Raw genomic sequence first — 18,378 nt, forward strand, 5'->3', positions numbered from 1 at the left:
GTGTCACACACAACTAAATGACAAAAGAAAGATCAATATGGAGGCAATATGCTTTGCTATAATATAGTTTTAAATAAAATCTAAGTAAATTATGAGATTTATAGCAAGAAAACTATCAATTCACTAATGTTAGTTTTCCTTTTGATGAGACATCTTTTGTTGCTGCTCTTAATTAAAAATGTACACATTTAAATGCTAACAGTTTGACAGCTGCTTCCAGTTGGTAGGGATAAAAGTAAAAAATGTATTTTTATATAGGTTTTTTGAAATATTAAAATTTCTGAATTTACTTCAACTGTTTTTGGCTGTATAATAAGAGTTGATGCCTTTGAACAACTCTATTACAGAAAGTAATCATTTCTACATAAATACATTTCATTATCCATTTAGTTCTCCAAGATACTTTACTACACCAAAATCACATCATAAAAGCAATGCTTCCATGTTGATAGCACAGGTATACTATGCTATATAAGAGAAAATATATCATTAGAAAAAATTTTGATCCTATAAAATGATAGACTTGGCATAAATACAACATTGGGCATACATTATCTAAGGTTTTCAATTTTAAAATCATAAAACTCCATTTAAGAAAAAAAACTTTAGAAAGATTCAAAACACATTAGAGTTCCCAATATATGACAGGCAACGTATGCCAAAGTCATCCTAATTTATTCAATGCCTGATTATAAAATGACTACATAATATCTGTAACATTAAAGTATCCTGAATCTGAAAAACCCTCAAGAGCACCCTCAACCCCCAACCCCTACTCCTGCCCCAAATGCACATCCATAGACTTATTCATGTTGTAAGATAAGGTACACAAAGCTCTGATCCAGTAATTCATATCATTCCCATGACACTCTTGCAGCTGAGATCAACTGGAATAGAATTAAGCAAAAGCTATTCCTGCCTTTATTCAGCTCTTTTGACCTCAAGTTCTGACCTGCATTCCTCCTTCTTAACACCAAAAATGGTATGTCCAGAAATGTAATTCATTTTAAGTATTCTTCATAAGCATAAGATATATCTACCCTAATTTAGTGGATAGTTGCACTCAAAACAAAAATTCACTATTTTCATTGTTTGTTGTCTTCTAGAAAAAGCTAAGTAGAAATGAGGAATTAAAAATATATCTTTCTAATGAGGAAATATAGAAATTCTCATTAACATTACTGAAAACAGTCAAACTGTTTTTAAGGATCTATTATTTTAGAGAAGGACTGTGTGTGTCAGGTAGGGAGGGGCAGAGGGAGAGGGAATCTCAAGTATATATACCATGACCCTGAGATCATGACCTGAGCTGAAATAGAGAGTCAGATGCTCAACTGACTGAACCACCCAGGTGTTCCCAAAAATGTTTCTAAAATTTGTAGCATCAGATATTCCAAGAATACTAGATATTGTAATTTAAGTTCCTCTAGAAGGTAATTTAATTATTCTGTTTCTAGAAATTAAAACAAAAAATAGCATGCTCACTTTGAGAATCAAAATATATAATCCATATATATTTTATATAGTGAATAAAATATTAAAGAAGGCATTTAACTATTTTTATTATCAGTCTTGCAATTTGCAAGGCAGTTCTAAAGAACACATACTAATGTTTTCAAATTTATGTGTTGAAAACTCAGAAGTGTAAAACAGGAAATGGTAAAAAAAAAATAGGAAATGGTTTTTTAAAATACTGTATTTGTGCAAATTCAGATTTAAGTGTAGCTAATAAAATAGCTTACATTAATTATTTCCCTTAAAAGTTAATTCATAAAGAGTATATGAACAAATATTCCATTAGAAGCAGTTGAGGGAACTAAAATTGTCTATAAAATCCCCTAATTGTACCCATACTGATTTCCTCTACCCCTTTTTTCTACCCCTCATTCATAATAGATGATAAAATACAAAATTAAATTACTCTGTTCTTCATCTGGCCTTGATCATATCCAAAGCTATTTATTTAAACCAGGCCTTCTGTAGAAAATCAGAAAATCCTAAACGTTACCTCACTGCAGAATTTCCCCATGCTCCATGTTTGTCTGTGAGAATGTTGATGATTTTCTGGATTAGTTGAGTTGCTGTCACATGATCTCGATATTTAGCTGCTCTTATCAAATGATCACACATCTTCTCATCCTCTCGTTTGTCTGCTGAATACTGGGCACACAGTGACTTGGATAGGAAAAAAGAAACATCCATTAATATTGAAAAATATGGGGAAAAAACTTAAAACACACCATGAAATAATCTCTAATGTGAATTGAACCAACCAAAAATTTAAAATTCCAATAAGGGTAATAATCACACCCGCACTGATAAACTGGCTCATAGCTCATGGAAAGGCACTCAATCTAACTGATGCATTAAGAAGGAAGGTCAAAATTTTTGTTGGATTTTCCTTCCTTCTCCCTAGGGTGTACAGTGGAAGTTCATAATTTTAGGAGTGTTGAAAGCTCTCTGTGTATAGCCCTTGCTTAGGAGAATCCCCATTCCTTTCAGATTGGTAGGAAACAAATGATAATAAAAATACAGTATTGTCATTAAATCACTAAAGCTCAAGATTATTTTTAATAAAAAGGCGTACAGAAAGCAATTAGAGGAATATCCAAAATGCTATGAAGGAAGAGAGAAAATTGGTTTTGAGAAGATATATCAATACATATTTTATATATATAAATGTAAACAAGAGATTGAAAAGCAAAACAAAAACCAGACTAAGGTATCATCCTTATAATATCTCCATTCAGTCCTGGACAACTAACTTATTTCTTCAGGTATAACTGTCTTCACATGCAAAATGAGGGTATTATACTAGCTCTAAGAATTGGACGATAAGAAGATTTGGGGTAACCTCATAGTTTTTGTACACTGGTAAAGTCAAGCTATTTCTTTTATTTAACCATGGATGTGGAGAAAATAAATCATGTTAGGAACTAAAATAATTTATAAGAAATTAAAGGAAAATATCATATTGTATATATTAAAAAAAAAGAGTGAGTCAAGCAAACCACGGGAAGATCAGTTTGTCAAAAATATGATTTGAGCAAATAAAAGAAAATACAATTAAGAAATACTTGAACGACCAGCAATTTAAATGAAGATAACTAGGGAATTATTCCATTGTAACTAAAACATTAATTGCTATATGTTTGTTTCAGAGATTTACTCAAGAACCAGGAAGCACTCTATAGGCTACTTCATATCTAACTCAACCATACACTAAAACCAAAAGGACAAAACGGTAGATATCTGAAGAATTTTTATACCTTCCAACATTCTCTACTGTATTCATAATCTGTCCTAACCTCATCTGATAAGAGTAAATTAAAATTATTGATGAAATTAGAAATTACTGGCTTCTATACTCCCCTAACACCAAATATATTCATATTAAACAGTACTAAAAATAGCAAAAACATATTGAATAGCCTGTTTTTTCTTTTATTAATATTACAAAAATTTAACTTTATCAAATTTACTTTGTAAATATTTGGTAGGTCATTAAACTTTGCTTAAAAAGGCATAATTCTAAACAGAAGCATCCAAAGTAAGCTAAATAGTAAAATAGCTTAAAGTGTTCTTTAATGGATCCTCCTTTACAATTTAAACAGTAACTTTTCATATCTGACATAAAATCTATAGGTATAAATCACATTAAAGGGCTATTCTTCCCCGATTATCAATCTCTGTCTCATTGTGGAACATTAGAGTCACATTCTGACCTTAAAACATGATAAAAGGAAACCAAACAAGAATGTTTTGTAAAGAGATAATGAACTTGTATCTATTTTTTAAAAATTTCCTTAAAATGTAATTTGATCATGTTCTTCTTAAAAACCAATAATATATTCTATGTATGACATATCACCCAAAGTGAACAACAGATGAGGAATATTTGCTTCAAGATCAAATGCATGTTTACTTATTGGTGGAGTATATATTTGTAATATGTCTATGTGCTTGTGTTTGGAAGTTGAGTGGAAGTACCCCAAGAAATCCTACTTACCTATCAATAAAATCAAAGGCCAGGTCTAGTACTTTCATTCAGTTTTACTTTACATCAACTTTCCTATTTTAAGCAACACATAAACTAGGTAATACATCACACAATGACCACAAAAACATTTCAATCTGAACAAAAATATCTGCATCTAAAAAGAAAAGAAGTAGGCATCTTGGGAACTAACAATTCAAATATATTTGATTATTGCTAAAGAAATTTAAGACTTATTACCATAGAATTAATAAATATGAGACAAACCTACTTCTTAAAAAGAAATTCACTTACTTGGAGGGAAAAGATAAAGAGTAGCCACTTATAACTCAAGTGACTATTCCCGCTCTTTTTTTTTTTTTTTTTAAATTCATGATAGACAGAGAGAGAGAGAGAGAGGCAGAGACACAGGCAGAGGGAGAAGCATGCTCCACACCGGGAGCCCGACGGGGAACTCGATCCCGGGACTCCAGGATCGTGCCCTTGGCTGAAGGCAGGCGCTAAACCGCTGAGCCACCCAGGGATCCCCTATTCTAGCTCTTTAAATGTAAATGCATACATAAAAACAATATCATATTTGGTCTTTCCTTCCAGATATTATGTCTCTACCTAACTTTACTATTTGTCCTTTGCATGAAAGCTCAGAGAGGCATGAACTTAAAATGAAGTATATTCTCCTAGTACACTCCCATCAATTATCCCTTCTTGATGGTCAAACTTCTTCCTTTATTATTTTTCATTATGAAATGCTGGCATTTCCTTAAGGCTTTGCTAAATGTCCCTTTGCAATATCATTCACTCCCATATCATCTCCTTTTTGTCAGTTTAGATCTACCTTCCAAATTTGTCATCTCCGCCCCAGCTGTTAATCCTGAACTCTGAGCCCACATTTCTATCTGTAGGATATTCTCCAATTATTCAAATAAGTACCTAAAATTCAAAATGTACAAAACTGTAGTCATCATCTTAATCCCAAACATGCTACTATATTCTGTCATCTGTGACTTCTCAATTTTCCCTTCGTATCTCAACATCCATTTCAGCAAAACCCGTTTACCTCTTACCTCCTAACACTCTTACTGCTGCCCTAAAATAGATCTTTATTAGTTCACAATTCAGTTATTGAAATAATCTTATAATTGCCCTCTCACAAACAGTCCCAGAATTATTTCAAGAAGAATTTACTTAGGTATTGCACAGATATATTTATATACCCTACACTTTAAAAAGCCTGTGATTATCTTAATAATGAATAAACAGGACTAAATTTTACTAGCTATGACCTTGTGGCCTTCTATAATTCAGCAATGTGGCATATTATCTTTTAATATGCCTGCTTATGCATCCTATATGCCAAACACACACAGATTTTCTGCTATTCCCCAGATCTCTATCCTTGACACATTTTCAAGACTTAGGAAATATTTCTCCTGTAGCTTTCATATTTGAAACAAATTTAAAGATGTCTATTGAGAAGGTAAGATAGAAATTGGAAGGAAGGGCAGCCTGGGTGGCTCAGTGGTTTAGCACCACCTTCAGCTCAGGGCATGATCCTGGAGACCCGGGATCGAGTCCCATTTCGGGCTCCCTGCAGGGAGCCTGCTTCTCCCTCTGCCTATGTCTCTGCCCCTCTCTCTCTGTCTCTCATGAATAAATAAATAAAATCTTAAAAAAAAAAATTGGAAGGAAAAATTATGATAGAAGAGAAAGCTATTCAGAAAGGTAGAAATATAGAGATCCTCGATTCTTTAGCAAAATATGCAGGTGAAAAAAAAATCTAAAAAATTCCAAAATAATTGAAAACTAAATGTATCAACTCCAAATAACTTCTGGATCAAAGATAAAATCACAAGAAAAATTAGAAAAATTTGTGGCTATTGGATGAGACAGAATTTAAATGAAAATGTATAGCTTCACATGTTTTATCATAAAACATTAAATATCTAAGGAAAAAATAATACGAACCTTAAACTCTTTACACATGGTAGAAGCTAAGGAATATAATGCAATTTATATTAAAGGAATAGAAAACTAAAAACTAATACAAGTTGTGTAAACACAAAATCCCTAACAGAACATTAGCATTCAGCTATACACAAAATGAAGTATATATCATGATAAAGAAGAGTTTATCCATGGAATGCAGGGTTGATTTAATATCTGAATATCAGTATAAGCCATTTTATAACAAAAAAAGGAAAAAAGTATAACCTCAATAGTTTTTTTTTAAGCATCTTACAACACTCAGAAGCATTTCATGATTTAAAAAAAAAAACACAAAAAGACACTCAAGAAACTAGTAAGAGAAAGAGATTTTTTTAAACCCTAAAAAGTCTATGAAAATCATTCAATTAAAATTAGGGATAAAAACAAGTACGTCCTCTCTCTCATGACTTCATTCATTATTATAGAAAGGATCCTAACCAGTTCAAAAAAGAGGTAAAAAGAAGAAATAAAAAGACAGTTTAGAAAAGAAGGTATAACACAGTATTTATTTGTAGATATGTTCATGTATGTAATACTCCTAAAAGTTCTGGAAAAACTACTAAAACTTGTAAATAAGTTGACAAGTTTCTTGGATACAAGGTCAATATATTAGAAGTTAATTGCATGCCTACAGATGGACAACAACCAACTGGAAAATGAAAATAATAGTATTTACAGTAGCATTAAAATATGTATTTTAAAATATACAAAGTTATACAGAGAAAACTATAAAACACTGCTAACAGAAATTAAAGAAAACTAAATAAGTGGAGAAACAATGGTTACAGATTTCAAAACTCCATGTTGTCAAAATACCTACTCCCTTCAAATTGACTTTATAGATTCAATGCAATCTTAATTAAAAACTTAGCAGTCTTGAGGTGCCTGTGTGGCTCAGCCAGTTAAACATCTGACTCTTGATCTCAGCTGAGGTCTTGATCTCAGAGTTGTGAGTTCAACCCACGGTGAATGTGGAGCCTACTTAAAAATATATTAAAAATTAAAAAAGTAAAAATTTAGCCTTTCTTACAGATACTGACAAGCTGATTCTAAAGTATATATATATAACTAAAAAGAAAATAGTAACAACATTTTTATGTAAGAAAATTATAAAAATTATAGAATTTAACTATGAATAATGTTATAAAATTCTAAATTGAGAAGAGTTTAGGTGGTTAAATGAACAAAAAATCTTTTCAACAACTTGTGCTAAAACATCTGGCCACTCACGGGGGGGGGGGGGGGTAGAGGGAAGAAAAGAAAGAAATAAACAAACTTGTCTTCCCTTTTACCATAAACAAAATGTTCAATTCAAAATGAGGGCAACCCTGGTCTTAGTGGTTTAGCGCCGCTTGCAGCCCGGGGTGTGATCCTGGAGACCCGGGATGGAGTCCCACATCAGGCTCCCTGCATGGAGCCTGCTTCTCCCTCTGCCTGTGTTGTGTCTCTGTATCTCTCTCTCTCTCTCTCTCTCTCTCTGTCTCTATGAATAAATGAATAAAATCTTTAAAAAAATGAACCAAAGATCTAAATATAAAAACTGTAACACTTCCAGAAGAAAACATAGCAGAAAATCTTATGACCCTCGAGTAGGCAGAAAATTCTTCAACTGAAATTCTTAGACACAAAAGGAAACATAAAAGAAAATCATAACCGTAAAGAAACTAATATATTAAACTATACCAAAACTAATAAAATCTTCTCTTTAAAAGGTACCACTTAGAAATTGAAAAGATAAGTCACAAATATGTATGGGACAAAATATTCACCATACACATAACAAACAATTGTCCTACAAGATATATGAAGAACTCTTATGACTTAATAAGGCAAACAAACCAGTTTAATAGGCTAAGGATTTGAACAGACACTTCACACAAGATATACAAATGACTAATAAGTGCATGAGAAGATGCTTGGTCAACAAGGAAATTCAAATAAAGACCTCGATAAACTATCACTATATACCCAGTAGAAAGGCTAAAATTTAAAAGACTCACAATATCAAATACTGGCAAGGATGTGGAGCAACTAGAACTCTCATTACTACCCAGCTGGTCAGAGTGCAAAATCTACAACTACTTTCGAAAATAGTTTGGCAGTTCCTTGTAAGTTTAAAAATATACTTATAATAGAACCTAGCAATTCTACTTCTGTGTATTTCCTCAAAATGAAGAATATATTCTCACAAAAGTATATTGCCCATAGTGCTTTTAATCATAAGAGCCAAACCCTAGAAATGATCCAATATCTACCTATAGATGAATGGATAAATACTACTGAGTAATAAAAAGGAAACAAATGAGTGATATACACAAGATGGATGAATACCAAAGACTGTACAGTAATCAAAAGAATCCAGACATTAGAGCACCTACCATATAATTCCACTTATATGAACTTGTATAGTATGCAAGACCATCTACAATAACAAAAAACAGATGAGCAGTTGGCAGAGGTTGAGTGTGTGTGTATGTGTGTGTGTATATATATATACACACACACATACACACACACATAAAGAGGAACTGACAACAGTGAATCACCTGAGAACTCCCTGAGATACAAAAATTTTCTGTAACTTGACTATGACAGTTACACAAATGTATACACCTGTCAAAATTCATTAAACTATATATCTAAAAGGGATGTGTTTTATTTTATACAAACTATCCTTTAATAAAGTTTATTTCAGAAGTTTTTAAAAATAGGTAATAAAGTAGTTCAAAAATTCATATCAAAATAAATCTGCTCAAATACCAAACAGGTAAATATCTTCACAAATCAATAAAGAAAAAAACAGACAAGCAATAAGAAACTAGGTAAGAGATAAACAAGTACCACAAAAAACTTAAAAAAAAAAAATGTAACAAGCAGAGGAAAAGATATACAGCTTCATTTGTAAATAAAGCCCAAATAAAAACACAATGAAGTTATCACTACACAACCATTAGAATAGTAAAATAAAAAGCACTGATCAGTTTTTGATGAAAATGGAGTATGGAAACAACTATGCACTGATATTGAGAGTGATACACACCTCTGAAGACACTATGCCAGTATCTATTAAAGTTGAGGAGATAAATACAGTCACTTCCCTACAGAAGTGCATAAGCATGTACACCACAAGACTTGTAAAACTGTCAAAACCACATTATTCATAATAGTTAAAAACTGGAAATAAACTACCTATCAACAGTAGAGAGATTATGGAAAACTATCATCTACTCATGTAATAGTGTGCCATACAAAATGAAATAGAAAAATATAAGAAACTGAACAAATTTCACAAAAATGTTGAAAATGCCAGATCAAAACACATACTTCATGATTCCATTTATATGAAGCTCAAAAATTGCTAAAGAAATTTTAATACTAAAAGAAACATACTTAACTATTGAATGGAAAAACAAAAGCAAATTAGTCATTCCATAAAATCAGAACAATATTTAGCTTAATAGGGCAAAAAGGGGTTATGACTGGATAGACATACATATGGGCTTCTCAAAAACACTTTTGGTATCAAGAAAAAGTAAAATAATAATGTTAAATGCACACTGTTTCTAGAGTTAAGTTTCAGTACATTTTATGAGAAACATTATAAAGCAATTTCCTTTGTCTGCATATTATTGTGAAATAAAAATAAATCCCAGTTTTAAAGTTCAAAGCTAAAATCTTAAAAATACTGTATAAGACTTTAATATTAATTAAGAAATTCAGGTGTATTGGTTTTACAAGTTTTATATCTTAAACTTTTTTTTGAAGAAACATACTTGTCTTTAAAAATAAAAAAATAACAACATATGAAAGAATAAGAAAGTTTTCCTTTCCACCTCCTCCATGGCTGGCTAGTTGTTTTCTACAGGAGTAATCACTATTAATAATAAGAAATAATTCCCATTTAAATGGAATCAAACTATTTATCATTCCATGTCAGGAGGGCCAGTCCTATCTTCTTTCTCATGGCTACACATAGAGTATTATATTTTTAATTAACTTAAACATACTTTCTGGTAAACACCTAAGTATACTACCTTAATTCCCAATTTGTCTCAAAAATCTGTTACACTATAAATTACTTATCTCATTGGAAACCACGTAAAAGGAAAATCATCTATGGGACAAGTAAAGAAGCTTTTAAATATTTGACTTTTGGAGGTCTTTGTACTTGATCCCTTAACTCAGATTTAAAGTCTAAAAAAAGAAAAAGTTATCCACATGAATCTTACAAAGACTCCTGAAAAAGAATTGGAAAAATGAAAGCTTAAAAACCTCAACAGCAAACGAAAGTCAACCAATGACAATGTGTGACAGCCACCTTTAATTCTGAAGTGATTCCTCTGTCATCCAACACCTCAAAGTATTGATTTCTCTCAGCATGAAAAAGCCTAAGCCAATGAAACAGATATAGCATCATCCCCCCCGATAACAGCATTCAAGGTTAAAACAGGCAGAACACTTATCAAAGTATCTCTACCATTTCTTATTGTTTTAATGGACTGGATAAAATGTATTGGGTTCTTATCTCTACAAACTGCAGTCTTCAAACAATATTTTAAAATAATTTGGAGATTAATACAGGTTTTAATTTTTTATCTTTAGCCTTCTGATAATAAAAAAACTTGTTTTAAAAAGCTTTTATATGGTATTTGTAAAAGCAAGTCAACACTAAGAGGGCTATTTTCCACTTGTGTGTCAAACCCACACATAGTACTGTTTTTATTCAATTATTTCACTACAACACAGTAGAGTTATTCACAATAAAAAAAAGTCACACAATTATGAGGTGAATTGCAAAATACCTCCCAACAGAGAAACTGATTTCATACAATGCCTGCATATATCATATACCAGTAAGTAAATAAAGTAAAATGTGGTCATTACCTATGATCAATAAAATTAACATGGAATTTAAACAGATAGGGTTAAACCCAAATAATTATGTTTTCAAAAATCATAATATGAGACAGAAATATATCATCACAAAAGATTATATAATTATAGACAAATACACATACTGAGAAAAATCAAGAATTTTCAATGTATTTTTGCTAATCTATAGAAGAGCTAGATAATCTTAAGCAAATTCTATCATCTTTTAACTCAACATAGCTACCTAACCAGAATTTTTTAAGCATACAAAACTAGTCTCTTGATGTATTAGGCTAATACAATTAAATTTAATTTCAAGTTAAGAACAAGCATGAAGAACCAAAAAGACAAAAAAAAAAGATTCATTCTTATAAAAACACATAATTAACACTGTGGTTTAGAACACAGATTCTAGAGCCAGATGACTTGAAATTTAATACTTGGCTCTGACACATTCATGCTTAGGCAAGTTATTTAAACTCCTGTGCCTCAGTCTCCTCATATAAAAAAGGACATAACATAGTACACATTTTGTAAAAGGATCAAATAAGAATAGACATGAAACAATCAGAACTTGCCAGGCATAGAGTAACACCTAACATTTATTATAGGCTTAGTCATGTGAACAAATTTCACAACAGTCCCTTTCCTTTTTTTCTTTCACCATCTCATTGTAGTTGAGAAACAAGTGACTGAAAATAATTACAATATGAGAAAACTGCTGTGAGGTATGTATCATGTATTTGGGAGGAGCAAGAAAGTAAGTACTATTCAGAATCTGAGAGAGTTTTCCAGAGAAATTAAAGGCTAAGTAACTGTTCACCAAGAAGGAAGGGCTGCAGATAAAGAAAAACAAAATACAGCAAAATAGGCAAGGAAGACAAGAGAACAAACCCAAATAAATACCTTTTTATTTTATTTTTTTTAAGATTTATTTATTTGAGAGAGAGAGAGAGAAAGAACAGGCAAGCAGTGGGGAGGGACAGAGGAGAGGGAGAGAGAATCTTAAGCAGACTCCTCATCTAGTGTGGAACCCTGTGGGGCTCAATCTTAGGACCCCGAGATCATGACCTGAGCTGAAACCAAGACTCTAACAATCAATTGACCCACTCAGGTACCCCAATAAATAACCTTTTTAAAAAGAGTAACAGAATAAGACATGTAATTAACACAGCTTTCTCTTTTTAAATCTCCTAATATATGCTTTGCTTATATTTTCTTTGTGCAATATTATAATTTATAAGACACGTACATATGGTCATTCAGATGACCACAATACATATTTGGTCTTCATCCATAGTTCCAGGCTTACAGCTCCCCAAGTCCCTGGAATTTCTTAAATGTTGAGAGTTATTAAGGTGTGTTTTGTTATGTTAATTAGGTCACTCCTGGACCCTCCAGCTGAAGGGTGGGGACTGATTGCCAGGAAGACCAACCATGTGATTAAAAGGTGGGCAATTTTAAGTTCACACCCCTCTCCTGACTTCTTGGAAGTGGAAAGGGGATGAAGGCTGAATCAGCCAATTACCAATAATTTAGTCAAACATGATTATAAAATGTATAGCTTTTTGGTCTCTTTTGGAGAGTTTCTAGGCTTGGGGAGGCAGATGGCTTCCACATGTCACCAAGCCAAGCCCCAACTTCCAAAGGGAGTGAAGTTCCTTTGTTTAGGACCTCACCCTATGTATATCTTTTCATCTGGCTATTGAATTCATATCCTTTATCATATCCTTTAATAAACTGGTAAACATTAAGTGTTTCCCTGAGTTCTATGAACCACTCTAGCAAATTAATTAAACCTAAAAAGGAGGTGTTGGGAACCACCAATATGTAGCTAGTTAGGCAGAAGCACAGGTAATAGATTGGAGCTTGGCATCTGAAGTGAAGAGTGGGAAGCAGTCTCCTATAACCGAACTCATCCTGTGGAACCTGGTGCTACTTCTTGGTATACAGTATCATGTCAGATCTGAGTTGGGTTCTTGGACATCCTCATATCTGAGAATTGCTTGGCGTTGGGGGCTGGGGGCAGACCCTCCACTTCCATATTATAATCAGAACTAGGAACCTAAAAGACCTTGGTACATATATATTTTTATCTATTTCCTTCAAAAGAAAATTCTTCTTCAAAGGTTTATACAAATCATTTAACATAGAGTTAACTATATCACTTTAGCTGAATACTGTTAGATTGCAAAAAAAAAAAATACTGTTAGATTGCTGTAAGTTCTTATTCAAATATACTGCTAACATAGACTAATTCAAAATAACACAATGAATGAACTGGTTTTTAGGTACTGTTCTCAAGATAAGGTAGTTTTAGGTACTGTTCTCAAACTATAATAAAGAACTTGTTTTTATTTTTACTTTTTTTTTAAATGGCACTTTAAATAGCCAGACATTCAAGCTATTAAAGTTTCTAAATACCGGTTATGCTATTTCTGTACTTATCTCTTTGTAGACTAGTGGACTAGTTTAGTTAGCAGTTTGCTCACCACACCACATCTAGGTAACACTAGTATAATAGATAAATAGAAGGAAACTATTCCCATCAACTCAAGTGTTCAGTCTTCCTTTCCGTGATAAAAAAAAAAAAAAATGATCTTATATTCTTAGCTTTACTTTGCACACTAATAAGCCAGAAATAACAGAAGACAAAATTTTAATTTTATGTGAACAATTTTTATGTGATAAATGTATGGAATACACTATGAAGACTTTTAGGTTAGCTTACCTTCTTCTCTATCATTACTTTAAAATTCACTAAGAAGAGGTAATTTTTACACTAACACATGATTTGGTCAACAGTTATGACATCCAAGACAAATTAGAAATTGAAAGTTTAAACAGAGACTTGATACATCCATAAAAAATATATTCATCCTATGCAGGAGCATGGCCTGTGAGTTCTAAGAGATACAGTATCTATTATTGAGTATTATTTTCCTTTTCTGCACTGTGATATCCCATCAATGCTAAGCCTATAAATGAGAAAAAGAAAAGTATATGTCTGTACATTGCACAAAAGGATAAAGAAACAGCAGCTAATTCCTAGAACAGCCATTTGTATGATAATTAGAAGTAACCTTCAGGACTCTAACACAGCAGTACCTGGATCAAGGCCCTATGGCAGAGGTAACAGTTCCAGATGAACTGTGCAACAGGTAAGCATTCCTTGGATATTGCCAGAGATTACTCAGAAAAATGCTCTCCTTTTGATACTGACAACGCTAGCTGTGTTATTCAATACTTAATATGTACTTACAGCAACAGGCACTTTACATTTATCAAATCCCATCTACTCCTCACAAAATTACTCTAAGTAGGCACCATTACTATCCTCATTTTAGGATGAGACAATGATGCCTTAGCTCACATAGCTAGTAAATGACAGAGCCAAGATTAAAGTACTAGGTACTGGAAAGTCAGAGCTATATTAACTATACCATAATGATCACATGGTCTCATTGGCTACATGCTACAAAATAGTGACTTGGACATTTAAAAGGACTATAATACTCTTTTTGTTAATTATGCTAGTATTTTTTATCCTGTTCATGATTATCAAAATTTTTATCTGAGGTAAAGAAAATAATATAAAAGTTATAATTGAAATATATTGTCAAGATTACCATTTCCTTGTACCTGATTTATTGAAGAAATATATATTTAAAAAGCTTTAGAAAGATGTCCAAAACCATAATGCATGTAAAGACCATATCTGAGATGCGAAATGCCATTCTAATGCTTTGGTATTAGGCTATGACACCTCAAGATATATTAATCACCCATCTCTTCACAAAATGACAAAACCAATCATGTAAAGTTTACATCAAGAAAGAAATATGGCAAGACACTAGGGTACATTAATCACTACTAATGCAGAATCATTATGGAAAATAGAATAGTATCATTCTTAGATTCAAAAAAGTTATTTACACTCACTTTTAAAGAAGAGAAGGTCAAATAAGTAAAAAGTTTAAGGGGGGGAGGAGGATAAAGCTAAAAGAAGAAGAAAGATGACAAATAGGAAAGGAGTTTGAATTAAAACATAGTTTGCATTGTCTCAAAATTAACAAGTTTACTTTAAAAATTAGAAAAAATAGGGGCACCTGGATAGCCTGGCTCAGGACATGATCTCAGGCACTGTGCTGGGCATGGAGCCTGCTTAAAATTTTCTCTCCCTGTCCCTATGCTCCTCTACCCCTGCTCATGCTCACTCTCTCTCTCTAATAGGTAGATAAATAGGTAGATAGATAACTAAATAAATGGCAGGAAAAAACCACTATCACAGGATTTCATTTGTACTGCATTCCAACCACTAAATGAAAGAGAAAATGGGTGATTCAATTCAGTAACAGAATATAAAATAAAAAACTAGACAAATGTGTAAAAAAAAGATTATAATCCAACCAATTATTAGCTCACTTATTTTGTATTCTGTCAATTTTGCATGCACATGGTAACAAAAATATCAAGTCAGTATAAAAGAGCAAATAGAAAAAAGCATATATTTAAGGCTTAGTTTCAAAAATCTTCTACAAAAGTGAATGAAAAATGACACAAATAAATGGAAAGATATACCATGCTCATGGACTGGAAGTATTAATATTGTTAAAACATCCATACTACCCAAAGCAATTTACAGATGTAATGAATCCTTATCAAAATATTAATAGCATTTTTCACAGAACTAGAACAAACACAATTTGTATACAAATAAAAAAAGACCCTAAATAACCAGAGAAATGTTGAGGAAAAAAGCAACAAAGCTGGAGATATCACAATCCCAGATTTCAAACTATTCTGCAAAGCTATATCAATCAGAATACTATGGCAACGACGCAACAAAAACACAAATCAATGAAATAGAGAGACCAGAAATAAATCCACCATGTTTATATGGGCAGTTAATCTACAATGAAGGAGGCAAGAATATACAATGGAAAAAAGACAATCACTGCAATAAATGGTGTTGGGAGAACTGGACAACTACATGCATAAAGAAAAACTCAAGACAGATTAAAGAGACCTAAAACCATAAAACTCCTAAAGATAAAAGATACACAGTAAACTCTTAGACATAGTCTTAGTATGTTTTGGAACTGTCTCCTCAGACAAGGTCAACAAAAGCAAAAATAAAAAAATAGGACTATGTCAAAATAAGAAGTTATTGTACTGAGAAGGAAACCATCAATAAAACAAAAAGAAACCTACTCAATAGGAGAAGATATTTCCAAATAATATGTCCAGTAAAGGGTTTATATCTAAAACATATAAAGAACTCAAACAACTAAGCCCCCAAAAACAAAGGTGGGTTTAAGTGGACCCACATAGTACAAACCCATGTTGTTCAAGGATCAACTGTAAACTTATTTTTAATTAAGTGAATGAAGGAAAATTTCAAGATTATTACATAAATGATACTCTAATAACTAATACTGCCACTTAGTACTCATCGTCGGGGCTGGACCAAATAAATTATAAGACCCAGATGTAGGGTTATACTTAGTGACCTTTTAGGACCCCTGTATTACAAGGAATTTAAATATCTGCTCCAATACTACATAGTTAATTAGTGGCCACGCCAATCCTAGTTCTGACAAATCCTAAACCCGTGTTTTCTATCATATACTGCAGATTGTAGTAACAGATTTACAGTTCACATGTAATTAAATATTCTAAATCAATACCTAGAGTCTCATAAAATAAAAGCTAAAAACAAAAGACCTCCTTAGCAAAAGAAAAAATAGATTATAAGATATTTAGAGGGTTGTTTACTTATCAAAGCGAAAAGCAAGTCTTAACCCTTGGAAAACTTAAATACTGTAGTACATATATGACACTGCCATATGTAAGTCCAGCAAATAATTACTAAGGAGGTTTAAAATCTCTGACTTTATACATCATTAAATGCTAGTAATGAAAAATAAATATCCACATGCAAAAGAATGAAATTGTACCCTTATCTTATACCATACATAAAAACGACTGGGAATGAGTTATTTAAATGTGAGATCTGAAAGCATAAAACTCCTTTGAAGAAAACAAAGGGGAGAAGCTCTTTGACACTGATCTTGCACTATTTTTTCACATTAACACCAACAGCACAAGCAGCAAAAGTAAAAACAAACAAGTGGGGCTACATCAAACTAAAAACTTTCTACAAAGCAATCAACAAAATGAAAGGGCAACCTACAGAATGGGAGAAAATATTTGCAAACCAAACACCCAATAAGAGGTTAATATCCAAACTATATAGGGAACTCAACTCAGTAGCAGAAAAATAACCTGATTTTTACAAATGGGCAAAGAACCAAATACATATTCTTCCAAAGAACATATACAAGAGGCCAACATGTGCATAATAAGATGCTCACTCACCATCACTAATCAACAGGAAAATGCAAATCAAAACCACAATGAGATGTCACTTCATATCTGTTAGAATGGCTATCATCAGAAAGATAGAAGCTATAAAGTGTTGGGAAGTATCGATATGGAGAAAAGAGAACTTCCCTTGTGCACTGTTGGTGAAATGTAAACTGATTCACACCATGGAAGACATTACAGAAATTCCTCAAAAAATCAAAAATGGAACTACCTTATGATCCAGTAATCTCACTTCTTCATATGCAAAAAAAAATTAAGTACTATCTCTAAAATGCATCTGCACTCTCATTTCATTGCAGCATTATTCAAAATAGGCAAGATACTAGAAACATTCCAAGTATCCAAAGGCAAATGGATAAATGAAATGTGATATAGATAAACACACACACACACACATACACACATATATATACAATGGAATGTTATTCAGCTTTAAAATAAGTAAATCCTGCCATTTACAGCAACTGGGATGAACCTGGACATTATCCTAACTGAAATAAGCCAGACACACAATGACAAATACTGCATGATTTCATTTGTATGTAGAATCTAAAAACAAAGTCGAGCTCACAGTAAGGGAGTAGAATGGTGGTAACCAAAGGCCAGGGGGTGGGTGAAAAGGAAAGATATTAATGAAAGAATACAAAGTTTAAGTTTGAAATGAGTAAGCTCTTGATATCCAAGGTACAGCATGGTAACTATAGTTAATAAGAATGTATTTCAAACTTGAAATCTTAAGTTTTCTCACCACACAAACACAAAATGGTAACTATGTGAGGTGATGTATATGTTAATTTGACTGTGGTAATCATTTCACAATGTATGTATATATCAAAATATCACTGTTCTGCAACTTAAACACATACAATATTTATTGGACAATCACACCTCAGTAAAACTGGAGGAAAAAAATAGTGGAAATCTAATAAGCAATACAAAATAACATAATCAGTACTTTTTGTTATGTTTCTATTAGAATAGGAACAGAACATCTTATCAATCTAAAACAATCTAGGATCTCACATGAAAAGATTGAATCCCCAGATTTTGCTAGTTGAATATGAAAAACTTCATTAATCTTATATTCTATCATGTAGCAGTTGATATTTTCATTCATTTAGCAATTCTTTATT

At 32.2% G+C, this 18,378-nt stretch overlaps 1 protein-coding gene across 11 annotated transcripts in view; it reads right to left on the reverse strand.

The window, feature by feature from the left end:
* LRBA (LPS responsive beige-like anchor protein) overlaps positions 1-18,378 on the reverse strand; it is a 722,446-nt gene that overhangs the window by 362,568 nt on the left and 341,500 nt on the right. For all 11 annotated transcript variants that reach the window (XM_038558983.1, XM_038558984.1, XM_038558982.1 and 8 more), the window contains one exon: positions 2,009-2,175. In XM_038558983.1, coding sequence (XP_038414911.1) covers positions 2,009-2,175 — 167 coding nt within the window. The remainder of the gene's footprint in view (positions 1-2,008; positions 2,176-18,378) is intronic.

Source organism: Canis lupus, chromosome 15, assembly GCF_011100685.1.
Source record: "Canis lupus familiaris isolate Mischka breed German Shepherd chromosome 15, alternate assembly UU_Cfam_GSD_1.0, whole genome shotgun sequence".
Lineage (NCBI taxonomy): Eukaryota > Metazoa > Chordata > Mammalia > Carnivora > Canidae > Canis > Canis lupus.